The 14451-nt window shown below is 52.4% G+C and overlaps 1 protein-coding gene across 1 annotated transcript; it reads right to left on the reverse strand.

The window, feature by feature from the left end:
* Nucleotides 1-4887: 4887 nt before the first annotated feature.
* Nucleotides 4888-5325, reverse strand: LOC136354569 (actin-binding protein wsp1-like). Its single transcript, XM_066306069.1, has one exon. The coding sequence runs from the start codon at nt 5323-5325 to the stop codon at nt 4888-4890; it is 438 nt and encodes a 145-aa protein (XP_066162166.1).
* Between the last annotated feature and the right edge of the window lie 9126 nt (nt 5326-14451).

Here is a 14451-nt window from a genome sequence, read left to right on the forward strand (position 1 = left end):
TGGGGTCATTTGTAATTTACAATTTGGCTTGGGAGGAAAACTTCGGGGTGTGACAAACCTACCCCCCTTAAACGGAATCTCGGCCCCGAGATTCGGAGGAGCTGGTGAAGAGGTACGGATGGGCGGCTTTCAACTCCTCTTCCCTTTCCCAGGTCGCTTCCTCTTCCGAATGATGACTCCACTGAACTCGGCAAAACCGGGTGACCTTGTTTCTGGTTCTCCTTTCACTGGTATCAAGTATGCGAACCGGCTTCTCCACATATGTCAGGTCCTCCTGGATATCGATGTGTTCCGAATCAGCCTGCTCTTCAGGTACCCTTAAGCACTTCTTTAACTGGGAAACGTGGAACACGTCATGGATGCCGATCATATTGGATGGAAGTTCTAGCTGATAAGCAACTTCTCCCCTTCGTTCCAAAATTTTGTATGGTCCCACGAAGCGTGGTGCCAACTTGCCTTTCGTCTGGAAACGGTGTACTCCCCGGAGCGGAGTGACACGAAGATACACGTAGTCTCCGACCTCAAAAGTTAGCTCCCTTCGACGGTTATCCGCGTAGCTCTTCTGTCGAGACTGAGCAACCCTCAATCTCTCCCTGATGATTCTGACTTTCTCTTCTGCTTCCGCTAATACTTCTGTTCCGAACAGTTGACGTTCGCCTGTCTGATCCCAGAAAAGAGGTGTGCGGCACTTCCGGCCGTATAGAGCTTCAAACGGTGCCATCTGTAGACTGGCCTGGTAGCTGTTGTTGTACGAGAATTCCGCATATGGTAAGCTTTTGTCCCAGGCTCCACCAAAATCAAGAGCGCAAGCTCTCAACATATCCTCCAAGATTTGATTGACACGCTCGGTCTGACCATCAGTTTGCGGGTGATAGGCCGTGCTGAAGTTTAAACGGGTCCCCAATTCTTCCTGCAGCTTCTGCCAGAACTTTGAGGTGAACTGACTACCTCGGTCGGATACTATCTTCTTGGGTACCCCATGCAAACACATGATCCTTGCGAGGTACAATTCTGCCAATCTCTTTCCCGTATAGGTGGTATGTACTGGTATAAAGTGAGCCACCTTGGTGAGTCGATCCACGACTACCCAGATTGAATCATGTCCCGATGATGTCCGGGGCAGTCCTGTTATAAAGTCCATTCCAATCTCCTCCCATTTCCATTCCGGGATTTGGAGAGGTTGGAGTAAACCTGCTGGTCTTTGGTGCTCTGCTTTCACTCGTTGGCAAACATCGCAGAGTGCGACGAATTCAGCTATTTCTCTCCTCATGCTGACCCACCAAAATTTCTCTTTGAGGTCTTGATACATTTTAGTGCTGCCTGGATGAATGGAGTACTGGGTCTGATGAGCTTCGGTGAGTATCAGATCCTTCAATTCCTTGTCGTCCGGTACACACAATCTTTCTCCCATCCAGATTGTGCCATGCTCATCCTCAAGGAAATCCCGAGCCTTTCCGACTCTCATGTTCTTTTTCAGTTCTGCTATTTCCGGATCATTTACTTGAGCGGCTCTAACTTGATCCACGAGCGTAGGCCGTGCCTCCAGAGCGGCTACGAACCCGTGTTCAACAATTCCCATGTTGAGATGTTCAAGCTCCTGTCGCAATTCCTCACACATGCCCTCGATGCATAGAGCAGTGCAGTAACTTTTCCGGCTTAATGCGTCTGCCACCACATTGGCTTTACCCGGGTGGTAGTGAATACTCATGTCATAGTCTTTGATTAGTTCCAACCATCTTCGTTGTCGAAGGTTTAGGTCTGGTTGGGTGAAGATGTATTTCAGACTTTTATGGTCCGTATATACTTCGCAGCGGTTGCCGATCAGATAGTGCCTCCAGATCTTCAAAGCATGGACCACTGCTGCCAATTCCAAGTCATGAGTTGGATAATTTCCTTCGTGTGGACGCAACTGCCGCGAGGCATATGCAACCACTCTGCCCTCTTGCATTAGGACACATCCAAGTCCGTGACGGGATGCATCGCAATAGACTTGGAAGTCTTTCGTCTGGTCGGGCAGGATCAAAACCGGTGCGGATACTAATTTCCTTTTGAGCTCCTCAAAGCTCTTGTCGCACTCAGCTGTCCATTTAAACTTCTCGTCTTTCTTAAGCAACTGAGTCATGGGTCGGGCGATTCTTGAGAAGTTTTCGATGAAACGACGGTAATAACCAGCCAGTCCTAGAAAACTTCGAATCTGCGACACTGTCTTCGGTGGGGTCCACTTGGTAACTGACTCCACGTTCGATGGATCAACTGCTACACCCTGAGCTGTAATGACATGGCCCAGAAATTTAACTTCCGTCAACCAGAAGTCACACTTGCTGAACTTGGCGTATAGCTGGTGCTCCTTCAACTTCTCGAGTACTAGACGGAGATGTTGTTCATGTTCTTCCTCGGACTTTGAATAGATAAGAATGTCGTCGATGAATACCACAACAAACTTGTCCAGAAATTCCATGAACACTTTGTTCATCAGATTCATAAAGAATGCGGGTGCGTTAGTAAGTCCGAAGGACATAACCGTGCACTCATATAGCCCGTACCGAGTGGTGAAGGCCGTCTTCGGAATATCCTCTTCCCGGATTCTCAACTGGTGGTAGCCTGATCGCAGGTCTATCTTAGAGAACACTTTAGCTCCTTTCAGTTGATCAAATAAATCGTCGATTCGCGGCAAAGGATATTTATTCTTGATTGTGACCTCGTTAAGTGCGCGATAATCGACGCACATCCTCTTTGTCTTATCCTTTTTCTCCACAAAAATGACCGGAGCGCCCCAAGGTGAAGTGCTTGGTCGTATGTACCCTTTCTGCAGCTGTTCATCAACTTGCTTCTTGACCTCCGCTAATTCGTTGGCCGCCATTCTGTACGGTCTCTTATAGATTGGAGCGGTTCCTGGTGCCAAATCAATCCGGAATTCAATCTCCCTCTTGGGTGGCATGGTGGTGAGGTCTTCGGGGAACACCTCTGGATACTCGCAGACTATGGGTATGTCCTCCAATTTTCTCAAGTTCTTCTCTTCGGCGTCCATTGGGATTTCCGTCTCAATCTGATTCAACGAGGCTCCTTTCTTTGGCGAGACTAGAGATTTGTACACCACGGTTTCTCCTTTCTCATTGGTCAGGGTGACTGTGCGATTCGCACAATCAATGACCCCCTTAAACTTGGTCAGCCAATCCATCCCAAGAATGACATCTAGGTCTTTGGATTCGAGAAGAATGAGGTTGGCTAGAAACGGTGACCTTTGAATTTCTATTGTTATAGAAGGGCTGAATTGAACCGAAGTGGAGCTATTCCCTGGGGTATGAACCCGCATCGGTGTGCTAAGTTCCTCTCTTATTAACCCATGCATCCCGACAAATTTCTTGGAGATGAAAGAATGCGTTGCACCAGAATCAAAAAGTACTGTTGCAGGGATTGAGTTAACAGGAAACGTACCCAGTACGACCTCTGGTGCTGCTTGTGCCTCCTCCGCAGATGCGTGGTTGACACGAGCCTGGATAAACCTTGGTCCGGCACGCCTGGGCTTCGGGCATTTGTCAGCGAAGTGGCCAAGCTCGCCACAGTTGAAGCAGGACCCTGGTTTTGCTCCCGTCTCCTTCTTGGCTTGTGCGGGCTGGCCTGACTGTGCCGGTGCCATCGGTGGGCGTGGAGCTGTACCGCGGTTGGGCTGACTTCCATGGTGGTTCTGACTGCCACTAGTGCCCTGGTGGAAGTTGCTGGGGTTGAATGGGCGGTGTTGACGAACAATCATGGTGGTAGGTCCACCCTGCTGTCCGGGAGTGAGGCGCGGTCGGTGCTGACTACCTTGGTTGGACCGGAACTGCGCCGCCTTTCTTTTCCTGTCCATTTTGTTGCGCTGATCCTCCTGACGGATTGCCTTGTCAACCAGCCTCTCAAAGTCGGCGTAGTCCCCAGATATCAGTTGGTTGGTCAGCTCGTCATCCAGACCCGCCATGAACTTCTCCTGCTTCTCGGCGTCGGTGCGGACATCCTCTGGTGCATATCGCGCGAGGCGATTGAACTCATGGAGGTACTCTGTCACAGTCCTGTTGCCCTGATGGAGCGCCCGGAATTCCCTCTTCTTTTGTGCCACGACCCCGTCTGGCACCTGTGCCTTCCTGAAGCTACGGCAGAACTCTGCCCATGTAACTTCAGTACCCGGTGGGCGGGTGGCCATGTGGTTGTCCCACCAAGCTGACGCAGGACCCTGAAGCTGGTGTGTGGCGAAAGCGACCTTCTCCTGTTCATTGCACTGCAGGAGATTCAGCTTCTTCTCTATCGCATGGATCCAGTCATTTGCCTCCATGGGGTTGGTGGTGCTGGAGAAGGTGGGTGGCCTGACACGTAGAAACTCCGGCAACTTGGACTGAGGGGGAGGGGGACCAAACTGCTGGTGCTGCTGTTCGGCGTGCTGCATCATCCTCTGGTGCATCTGCTGGTGCTGCTGTTGCATCTGCTGCATCATGGCTGCCATCATCTGAGTCTGGTGTGCCATAACTTGGGCAAGCGTCGGATTCTCGGGAAGTGGTGGCGGACCATTGCCAGAATCACTGTTGGGGTGCACACCATCCACGCGTTCTTCGCCGTTGCTGCCCTCGCCTGTCGTGCGGTTGCCAGTCCTGGTGTAGACCATCTGGAGGGAAAAGCAGACGGGGGGAAAAGGAGAAAAACAGATGCTCAAGAACTAAGCTTTATTATATAGGAATTAAAACTGCAATTGTTCTGATCTGAATTAAAACACTTAAAAAGAGCAAACAAAAATCCTTATTAAGACAGCCATATCATAGGCACATGATATCGACCGTCGACTGACCCCAAACAAGCAACCTAAACACACAAACTAACAAGCAGAAACTAGACAATCGATAAACTAATGGGAAAACGAGCCTAATGCTCGGAACGGCTCCTGCGGTCGGTGGAGTCGAAAGCGTCCTCCTGCTCGTCACCTGGTCCCTCTGAACGACTCCTGGAGCCTGACAGATCAGTCTCGCCGCTGCCACTGGGAGTAGCGGACAACCAACCTCCGGTACCACTGGCTGGACCTCTGGCGGCTGATGCTGGAGCGAAGGAGAGAGTGAACGCGGGAGCTGGAGCTGGAGCTGGAGGAACTGCGGGAACTGCCGGAGCTGCGGGCGGAACTGGAGGTGCTGCGGGAGCTGCTGGTGGAGGTGGGTTCCTGGGCGCAAGCTGGATGCGCACGGGTGCAGTCGTCCTCTTACGGGGCGTAGTGCGGATCCGGACTCCTCCTGGTGCTGGAAGACCCTTCAACTGAGCATTCTCCTTCTTCAGGCGCGCTATCTCGTCCTTCAGAGCGACGATCCTCATGAGCTTCCCATCATTCAAGGCCTTGGTCGCCTTGTGCAGGTCCGAGTGCATCCGGTCCAATCCCCTCATCACAGCACACATGTGACCGAAGGTGGTGTCGTTCTCGCCAGCTGTCGGACGGAAGGAGCTGACGCCATCACCATGGGCTCGACGGGGGTGGTAGCGGTACGCCGTGTCGTGGAAGATGTAGTCGTGGCGCTCCCGTAGTCTGGCCATCATCAAGTAGGCTGCCTCCTGACAGGCGTGATCTGCTGTGCCTCCAGATGCCTCGACCGCCATGTTAGCGAGGCAAGTCCCCACGTAACCATGGACCTCCAAGCGGACACGGTGAGGAAGCTCGCCACTGAGCGGCGGAATCGTCGTGTACTCCGGCGCGTCGGGGTAGCCCACCACCAGGGTCATGCGTGCCAACTCTGCCACGAAATCAATCATGCCTTCTCCGCGGTGGTTGGGTGGGTGACCGGCCATCTAGAGAAGACAAAGGAGTAGGATCAATGCATGCTCAAATCCAAATTTAAATAAAGCAATAAAGACTCAAATAAAGGAATCAAATAAGAGCAAAATTTTATGCATAGATCATTTTACATGAGCGCGAATAAATAAGACAGACTCACATAACGATAAAATAATGAGAAATTAGATACATATTAATAATAACGAACAAAGCATAAATACCTTGCAACCCATGATACCGAGCTAGGACCGAGTGCATTTCACCCATCAAATCCCAACTGACTGACGAATAAATCCCAATAATTTTACTAAAACCCTAGACTGACTCGTTTTGAAAAACTCACTTTAAACGAGCGACCAAGATTTTTCCCTTGAACCATAAGAACAGATCCCCATTTTCCCGGAACAAAATCCAATTGCAAAGAACATATGCAATGAAAAGGATTCAGAGGGCTCTTAGGTCTTTCCATTTGGCTTGTCCTACGGTCAAGGTCGGCTCTGATACCAACTTGTCACGCCCAGAAATTCCCGAATAGAATTCCAAGCAGAATGTGTATTAAAACCCCCGTCCAGGACCAGCCGGGGTACACAAACGACAATGTTGACATACAGATCCACGTCTTACAAACATTATAAAGGTCTTACAGAAATGCAGCGGAAAACAAAAGATAACTGGAGCTAAGCCTTGACTTGAACTGCAGCGGGAACACCACTCCACAGGCATCCTCGACGGCACGGACGAAGCCTACTCCTCGGAGAACCCGCCATCGGACACATACTCGAGCTCTGAGGTTGGGGGGGAAAAGTAGAGCAAGACTGAGTACTACCCACTGTACTCAGCAAGTCATACCGGAATAGAGGTATGATGCAGGGATTTAACAAGGGATAGCTAAGCAGGTTCATTTGCATAAATACTGGCATTTATAAACAGGAATTGAATGCGAAAACAGTTGTAATAATTAAGCAGTATTAAACATCCGCTGTCCAACGCTAACCCACGTTGCGACAGGCCCAACCATCCACCTAAACTATCCAAATTCAACAGATTACACTAGGGTGAGACTAATCACGGTGAATCTGGTTGACCGCCCATAACCGCGGGCACGGCTATTCGAATAGTTTTACTCTGATCAGAGGTGTACAACTGTACCCACAAGACACAGCCCCACGACACGTTTCCGTGCGCCGACATGCCACCACGACATACCGGAAAGAGGCCGTGACAGGACCCTTCGCATAACCCCCTCTAGCCAAGCACACCACACCTCAGGTTTCACCCCCGTCCCCAGCGGGCGACGGGCAGTCCCCTCTCGTGCCTAGGTGAATCCGGAAGCGACAGAGGCCGTCGCAGGGCCCGCCCCGCTCCATCACGCCCACCCTTGCCTGGATGCGTCGACTAGAGGAAAGCTACACTACAAGCCCAGCCGTTGCCCACGCTGGCTTGTGGTAAGTACGATAAATTCTTCCAGGGCATCCCGCGAACCGGTCCTTAACTGCCATGGGTGCGACTAGCAAAACCATGCACCCACAGCCCACCATGTGGTTCATTTTATTTAACCAACACCAGAGCGGTGGTATTAAACCAACATTATCATATAAACCTATAGTCTAGGTTTTAAATGAGATCCCCAATGTGTGCTAGTTGAACTAAGCATGGCTAAGCAATTCCTAGTCCAAAGTCTAATCATGTTATAACCCAAGCTAACAAAGGAGCATGATATCCAAAAGCATGGCTGTAACAATAGGTATCCATCCCATAGTGATATTATAAAACAATGCAATATTTGAAAGAAAACAGTAGAGCATTTGCAATATAGGATCAACATGTTCAAGTGACAGGCATGACTTGCCTTGCTCTGCTGCTGGAGGGACCTCGGCGACTATCTCGAAGTACACCGGAGCGTCGGAGGGATCGGAATCTAGCGACATACAAAGCAAACATTGCAAACAGGCTATAAGACTACTGAAACAGAGAACAAAACCATTTTTAATGGATTCTACACATTTTTCTTGATTTACTGAGACTTGAATGGGATTAAACGGAGCTCGGATGAATTAGATATGAATTTTAGAAGATTCACTGTGTTTATTACTATAAAAGAAATCCTTAAATAATTTATTGCGCAATATTAACCAGGGCTGACGTCAGCGAGGGGGCGCGGCGCCGACATGCGGGGCCCACCGGTCAGCGGCACGGGGAGGAGAGAGGAGGTGGCGGCGCGCGGGCCCACGGGTCAGCGGCACGGGGGAAAGGAGGGGCGGCGGCGCCACGTGGCGGCCGAACCGACGGCCCCGATCTACCCAAGGGTAGATCGGACGGCGGCGGGACCTCGCGGCCGGGGCGCGCGGGCGCGGCGCGAGACGGCGGCGACCATGGCGCCGGCGGCGCGGCGCTCACACGGCGGCGGCGCGCATGCGGCAGCGGCGCAAGGCGGCGACCGAAGGCGACCGACCGGCGGTGGGGAGCGGCGGCTAGAGGAGGAGCGGCGGCTACGCGGCTAAGCGGCGCGCACGCGGCTACACGGTACGGGGAAAAGGAGAAAGAGGAGGGGGAAGCCTCACCGACAACGGTCGACGACGGCGGCCGACGGAGGACGACGACGACGGCGGGACGAGCTCCGGAACCTCCTAACGAACAAAAGGAGAGGGATTAGAGAGAGAGGAAAGAGCGTGGGAGGGCGAGAGCGCCGGCCGAAGGCGGCGGCCATGGTGCCACTTGCCGGCACACGACGGGGATGGGTCTCCGGCGGCGAACCTCGACGGGGAAGGGGCGGCCGAGGTAGATCTCGACCCCGCGAAGCTAACGGCGGCGACGGCGCGAGACGGCGACGAGCCTAGCGGCGGCTAGCGGCGGCCGGAGTAGCAAAAGCGGCGGCGGCGGGTGGTTGCACGGCGTGGAGGCGATGGGGAGCTCGGGAGAGATCGGCGAAATGGGGAAAAAGCGAGAGAGGGGGACGGCGATGCTTAAAAAGGGGGAGAGGGAGCCGGACGTGGCCGGGAGCGGCGGGATTCGACGGCCGACGTGGGGGAGTGGGGAGGAGAGAGAGGCGGGATTCGGTTTTCGAATCCCGGCCATCTCGGGCGCGGGCGCGAACGGGAGGGAGAGGGGAAAGGGCGCGGGAGACGCGGCGCACGCGCGGGCGTGGCCGACGTGGCCCGGGAGAGACGGAGGCGTGGGCGCGGCAGCGGTTTCGGCGCGGCGGCGCGCCGGGGATCGGCGGGAGGTGGGGGAAGGACCCGACAGGTGGGCCCCACCTGTCGGCGACCCCGAGAGAGGAGGCGGGCGGCGGCTGCCAGGCTGGGCCCTCGGCCTGCGGCCGGCCCAGCAAGGAGGAGGGGGAGGAAGGAGGGGAATGGGCCGGCGGCCCATCCGAAAAGAGAAAGGAGGAAAAAGGGAGGGAAAAGAAAAAGAAAAAGGAAAAGGATTTTCCCTGGAATTAAAAATTGCACTTTAGTGATTTTTAATTGGTTAAAATTATTTCTAGAGCTCTGAAAATTCCACTAAAAATCCTGTTAATGAATTTCGACATGTAGAATTCAAGAAAAATTCCACATGTCAAACCCGATTATTGTTTGCATTGTTTTCTTAGGGTTTTATCCTGATTTCCTCTGCATTTTCTTGGGGTCATTTGTAATTTACAATTTGGCTTGGGAGGAAAACTTCGGGGTGTGACAATTTTAGAGTCGTTTTGGGACGCGACAAACCTACCCCCCTTAAACGGAATCTCGACCCCGAGATTCGGAAGAACTGGCGAAGAGATCGGGATGGGCTGCCTTCAGTTCGTCTTCGCGCTCCCAAGTAGCTTCTTCTTCGGCGTGGTTGCTCCACTGGACCTTGCAAAAACGGATTACTCGGTTCCTGGTCCTGCGCTCCATGGTGTCCAGGATTTTCACTGGCCTCTCCACATAGGTCAGGTCTTCGCGAACTTCAATTTGCTCTGAGTTGGCCTGCTCGGATGGCACTCGGAGACTTTTCTTGAGTTGCGACACATGGAACACATCATGCACGTTACCCAAGGAGGCGGGCAACTCCAGCTGGTAGGCGACTTCTCCGCGTCGAGCAGTGATACGAAAGGGACCCACATACCGAGGTGCGAGCTTCCCTTTCGTCTGAAACCTGTGTACACCTCGCAATGGCGTGACCCGAAGATACACAAAGTCATCCACTGCGAATTCCAGGTCACGGCGACGGTTATCCGCATAACTTTTCTGCCGGGACTGTGCCACCTTTAGATTATCCCGAATGATTCTGACTTTAGCTTCAGCTTCTCTCAGGATATCAGTCCCGAACACTTGACTTTCTCCAACTTGGTCCCACAATAGCGGTGTCCGGCATTTGCGCCCGTACAACGCTTCATATGGTGCCATTTGTATGCTGGCTTGATAGCTGTTATTGTAGGAGAACTCGGCATAGGGGAGACTCTTATCCCAAGTCTTCCCGAAATCTAGGACACATGCGCGGAGCATATCTTCTAGGATCTGATTTAGACGCTCGGTCTGTCCATCTGTCTGCGGGTGATAGGCGGTGCTGAAATTCAATCGGGTACCCAGCTCTTCTTGGAGCTTCTTCCAAAAGCGAGAGGTGAATTGGCTTCCCCTATCAGATACGATTTTCTTGGGAATACCATGGAGACTCACGATCCTAGCGAAGTAGAGTTCCGCTAGTTTATTCCCTCCATAGGTGGTCTTCACAGGAATGAATCGAGCTACCTTGGTTAATCGATCCACTATTACCCATATAGAGTCATATCCACCTTGGGTTTTTGGAAGACCGGTGATGAAATCCATCCCAATTTCATCCCATTTCCATTCCGGCACTTGGAGAGGTTGGAGAAGTCCGGCCGGTCGTTGGTGTTCTGCCTTGACACGCTGGCACACATCACATAGAGCCACAAATTCTGCAATTTCCCGCTTCATGCTAACCCACCAGTATTTCTCCTTCAAGTCTAAGTACATCTTGGTACTGCCCGGGTGAATGGAATAAGGACTTTCGTGAGCTTCCTGAAGTATCAGCTGTTTAAGTTCTCGGTTATCTGGAACGCATACCCGCTTTCCGTTCCATAGGGTTCCGTGTTCATCCTCTGTGAAACCAGCGGCTTTACCCTGTTTCATATTCTTGAGGAGTCCATGCATGTCCGGATCATTCTTCTGAGCCTCGCGGATTTGATCGAGCAAGGTAGGCTTGGCTTCCAACGCAGCCAAGAATCCGCGACCAACTATGCTTAGGTTCAGGGCTTCCATCTGTTGATTAAGCTCGGGCGGAATGCTACGGACGTTAAGAGTATTGCAATGGCTCTTCCGACTTAGAGCGTCGGCAACCACGTTAGCCTTACCAGGATGATAGTGAATTCCCACATCATAATCCTTGATGAGTTCTAACCATCTCCTTTGCCGAAGGTTCAGATCTGACTGAGTGAAGATGTATTTCAAACTCTTATGATCAGTATATATTTCACAGCGGTTCCCAATGAGATAGTGCCGCCAGATTTTTAGAGCATGAACCACCGCTGCTAACTCCAAGTCATGTGTAGGGTAGTTGCCTTCATGAGGACGTAGCTGACGTGAAGCATAGGCTACCACATGACCGTCCTGCATGAGTACGCACCCCAATCCTTGGCGCGAAGCATCACAATACACCATGAAATCCTTGCGAGTATCCGGCAAGATTAACACTGGCGAGGAAACCAGCTTTTCCTTGAGAGTTTGGAACGCCTTCTCGCACTGCGGGCTCCACACAAATTTCTCTTCTTTCTTCAACAACTGTGTCATGGGTCGAGCGATTTTGGAGAAGTTCTCGATGAATCTCCGGTAATATCCTGCCAAACCCAAGAAACTGCGAATCTGAGTGACTGTCTTGGGTTGCTTCCAATCGGTGACGGCGGTCACTGTTTCGGGGTCCACAGCAACTCCTTTAGCAGATATCACGTGCCCCAAGAATTTGACTTCGGACAACCAGAACTCACACTTGCTAAGCTTGGCATACAATTGATGTTCCCGCAACTTTCCCAACACCAGACGGAGATGGTGCTGATGGTCTTCCTCTGATTGTGAGTATATCAGAATGTCATCGATGAAAACCACAACGAACTTATCCAAGTATTCCATGAACACTTTGTTCATCAAGTTCATGAAGAAGGCAGGAGCATTGGTTAAGCCGAACGACATCACCGTGAATTCATATAACCCGTATCGCGTGGTGAATGCGGTCTTCGGAATATCTTCTTCACGAATACGTAACTGGTGATATCCGGAACGAAGATCAATCTTGGAGAATACAGTGGCACCTTTAAGCTGATCGAACAGATCATCTATCCGGGGAAGAGGGTACTTGTTTTTTATGGTGACTTCATTGAGAGCTCTGTAGTCGACGCACATCCTCTTCGTCTTGTCTTTCTTCTCTACAAAAATCACAGGAGCACCCTATGGGGAAGTACTCGGACGTATGTACCCCTTTTCTTTCAACTCTTCCAACTGTTTCTTAACTTCGGCCAGCTCATTTGCTGCCATACGGTAGGGTCGCTTGTACAGAGGAGTGGTTCCTGGAGCAAGATCTATTCGGAACTCAATCTCTCGCTTGGGCGGCATACCAGGTAGTTCTTCCGGAAACACGTCTCCGAACTCTCTGACTATGGGGATTTCTGACAGTTCTATCTGATGAAGTTCCGAACTTCTGACAGAGGTTGAGGGTGCAAAGAAAACAACCGGTTGTTCCGGTCCTCGGTACAGAGTGACAGTGCGCCTCGCGCAATCCACTACCCCTTGGAATTGGGCCAACCAATTCATCCCAAGGATCACATCCAAGTTCTTTGTGTCTAGAAGAATCAGATCCGAGGGAAAAGGAATCCCCTGAATTTCTATAGGAACGGCAGGGCTATAATACTTTGCTGTCATAACCCCTCCAGGGGTGGTGATGAGCAGAGGGTTTCTAAGCCTTTCTACCCCCAACTGATTTCTCCCCACGAATGGCACAGATATAAACGAGTGGGAAGCTCCAGAGTCGAACAAAATTGTAGCAGGGATGGAATGAACGAGGAACGTACCAACGATGACGTCTGGAGTTGTCAGCACGTCCTCGGCCGTCACGTGATTCACACGACCCCGAATGACATCCTTCCCGCCGTTGTTGGAGCGGGGAGGTGCTTGGCCTTGCTGACGCCTTGGCTTCGGGCATTTATCCGCAAAGTGCCCGGGCTCGAAGCAGTTGAAGCACAGACGCTGCTGACCTTGAGCGTCCCTGCGGCCTTGAACGGGCTGCACAGCTGGCGTAGGAGGACGGGGTGCACGAGTCCCTTGCTGATTCTGCTGCTGCTGTGGCTGTGGGACGCGCACCACGAATTGAGGTCGGGGCGCTGGGCGAGGTTGCTGCTGCTGCTGCTGCTGCGAGGAGGATCCCCCTGGGTAGGGATTGGTGTAGCGGACCCTCTGGTTAGCACCCTGTTGATTGCGGAAATTCGCCAAGCGGCGCTTGTGCGATTCCAGCTCCTTGTGCTTGGCTTCCAAGCGGATGCTCTTGTCCACCAGTCGTTGAAAATCAGGATAGTCCCCAGAGACTAGACGAACGGACAGCTCAGGGTCCATTCCTGCCAAGAACTTCTCCTGCTTCTCCTCGTCTTCCCGCACATCCTCCGGGGCATAACGGGCTAGATTGTTGAACTCATGCAAATACTCCATCACGGAGCGGTTGCCTTGCTTCAACTCCCGGAATTCCCTCTTCTTGAGAGCCACGACTCCGGCGGGCACATGGGTTCTCCGGAAAGCGGCGGTGAAGCGAGCCCAAGTAATCGGTTGCCCCTCTGGCTGCGTAGCCTGGAAATGGTCCCACCATAGAGATGCGGGTCCCTGCAGCTGATGGGCGGCGAAGACGACTTTCTCCTCATCGCTGCACTGCACCGTGTCTAACTTCTTCCCCACGGCATGCAACCAATCCAAAGCATCCACGGGGTTGTTGGAGCTGGAGAAGGTAGGTGGGCGGATGCGGAGGAACTCGGCGAGTTTAGAGTGTTGTGGGGGTGGTGGTGGAGCATTCTGTTGTGGCGGGTTTTGGAGGTGGTGGAGGAAAGCGGTCATCATGTTGGCTTGCTGGGCGAGGATTTGGGTGAGAATGGCGTTGGTGTCTGGCGGTGGTGGCGGAGGTGGATTGCCTTGGTGGTTGGGGTTGCTGCCTTCGGGTTGGTTGCCTTCACCGGTGTTAACATTTCTCCTGGTCGTCACCATCTGAAAACCCCACACGGAACCAGCAAACAGAGAAGGAGCTGACGATTAAAACTAACCACCCACGACTACCATTATTCTTAAATTTATCACTGCTATTAAATTGGTTCATTAATGTTCAAGTTGCTTAGGCAAATAAAATAAGACAGGCTCCGACATAGATACACCACACACCGGTGTAACCATGCCCCACACAACTCAAAAAGACAAACGAGGAAAAACACACGCGCAAGCCTACTAACTGCTCGTCTACCGCTGCGACGGGCCAGGACGGAAGGTGAGCAACAGCGCACCCTCCGAGCTACCAACGCCGGAGGCTTCCCCCTCCTGGGGAACCACGGGCGCAGGCTCGGCACGAGGGGTCTCGACGAAGCAAGTCCACGCCAGGGACTGACGAACAAGCTCGGGCCTGGAGGTGCTCTTGCGGGCGGTGATCTTCTGGCTGCGGCAGACGCGGCGACG

Source organism: Oryza sativa, chromosome 12, assembly GCF_034140825.1.
Source record: "Oryza sativa Japonica Group chromosome 12, ASM3414082v1".
NCBI classification, from domain to species: domain Eukaryota; kingdom Viridiplantae; phylum Streptophyta; class Magnoliopsida; order Poales; family Poaceae; genus Oryza; species Oryza sativa.

Bases quoted from the DNA above. Each gene is read 5' to 3' on its own strand.
- LOC136354569 (XM_066306069.1), bottom strand. From the start codon at position 5,325: ATGAGGATCGTCGCTCTGAAGGACGAGATAGCGCGCCTGAAGAAGGAG.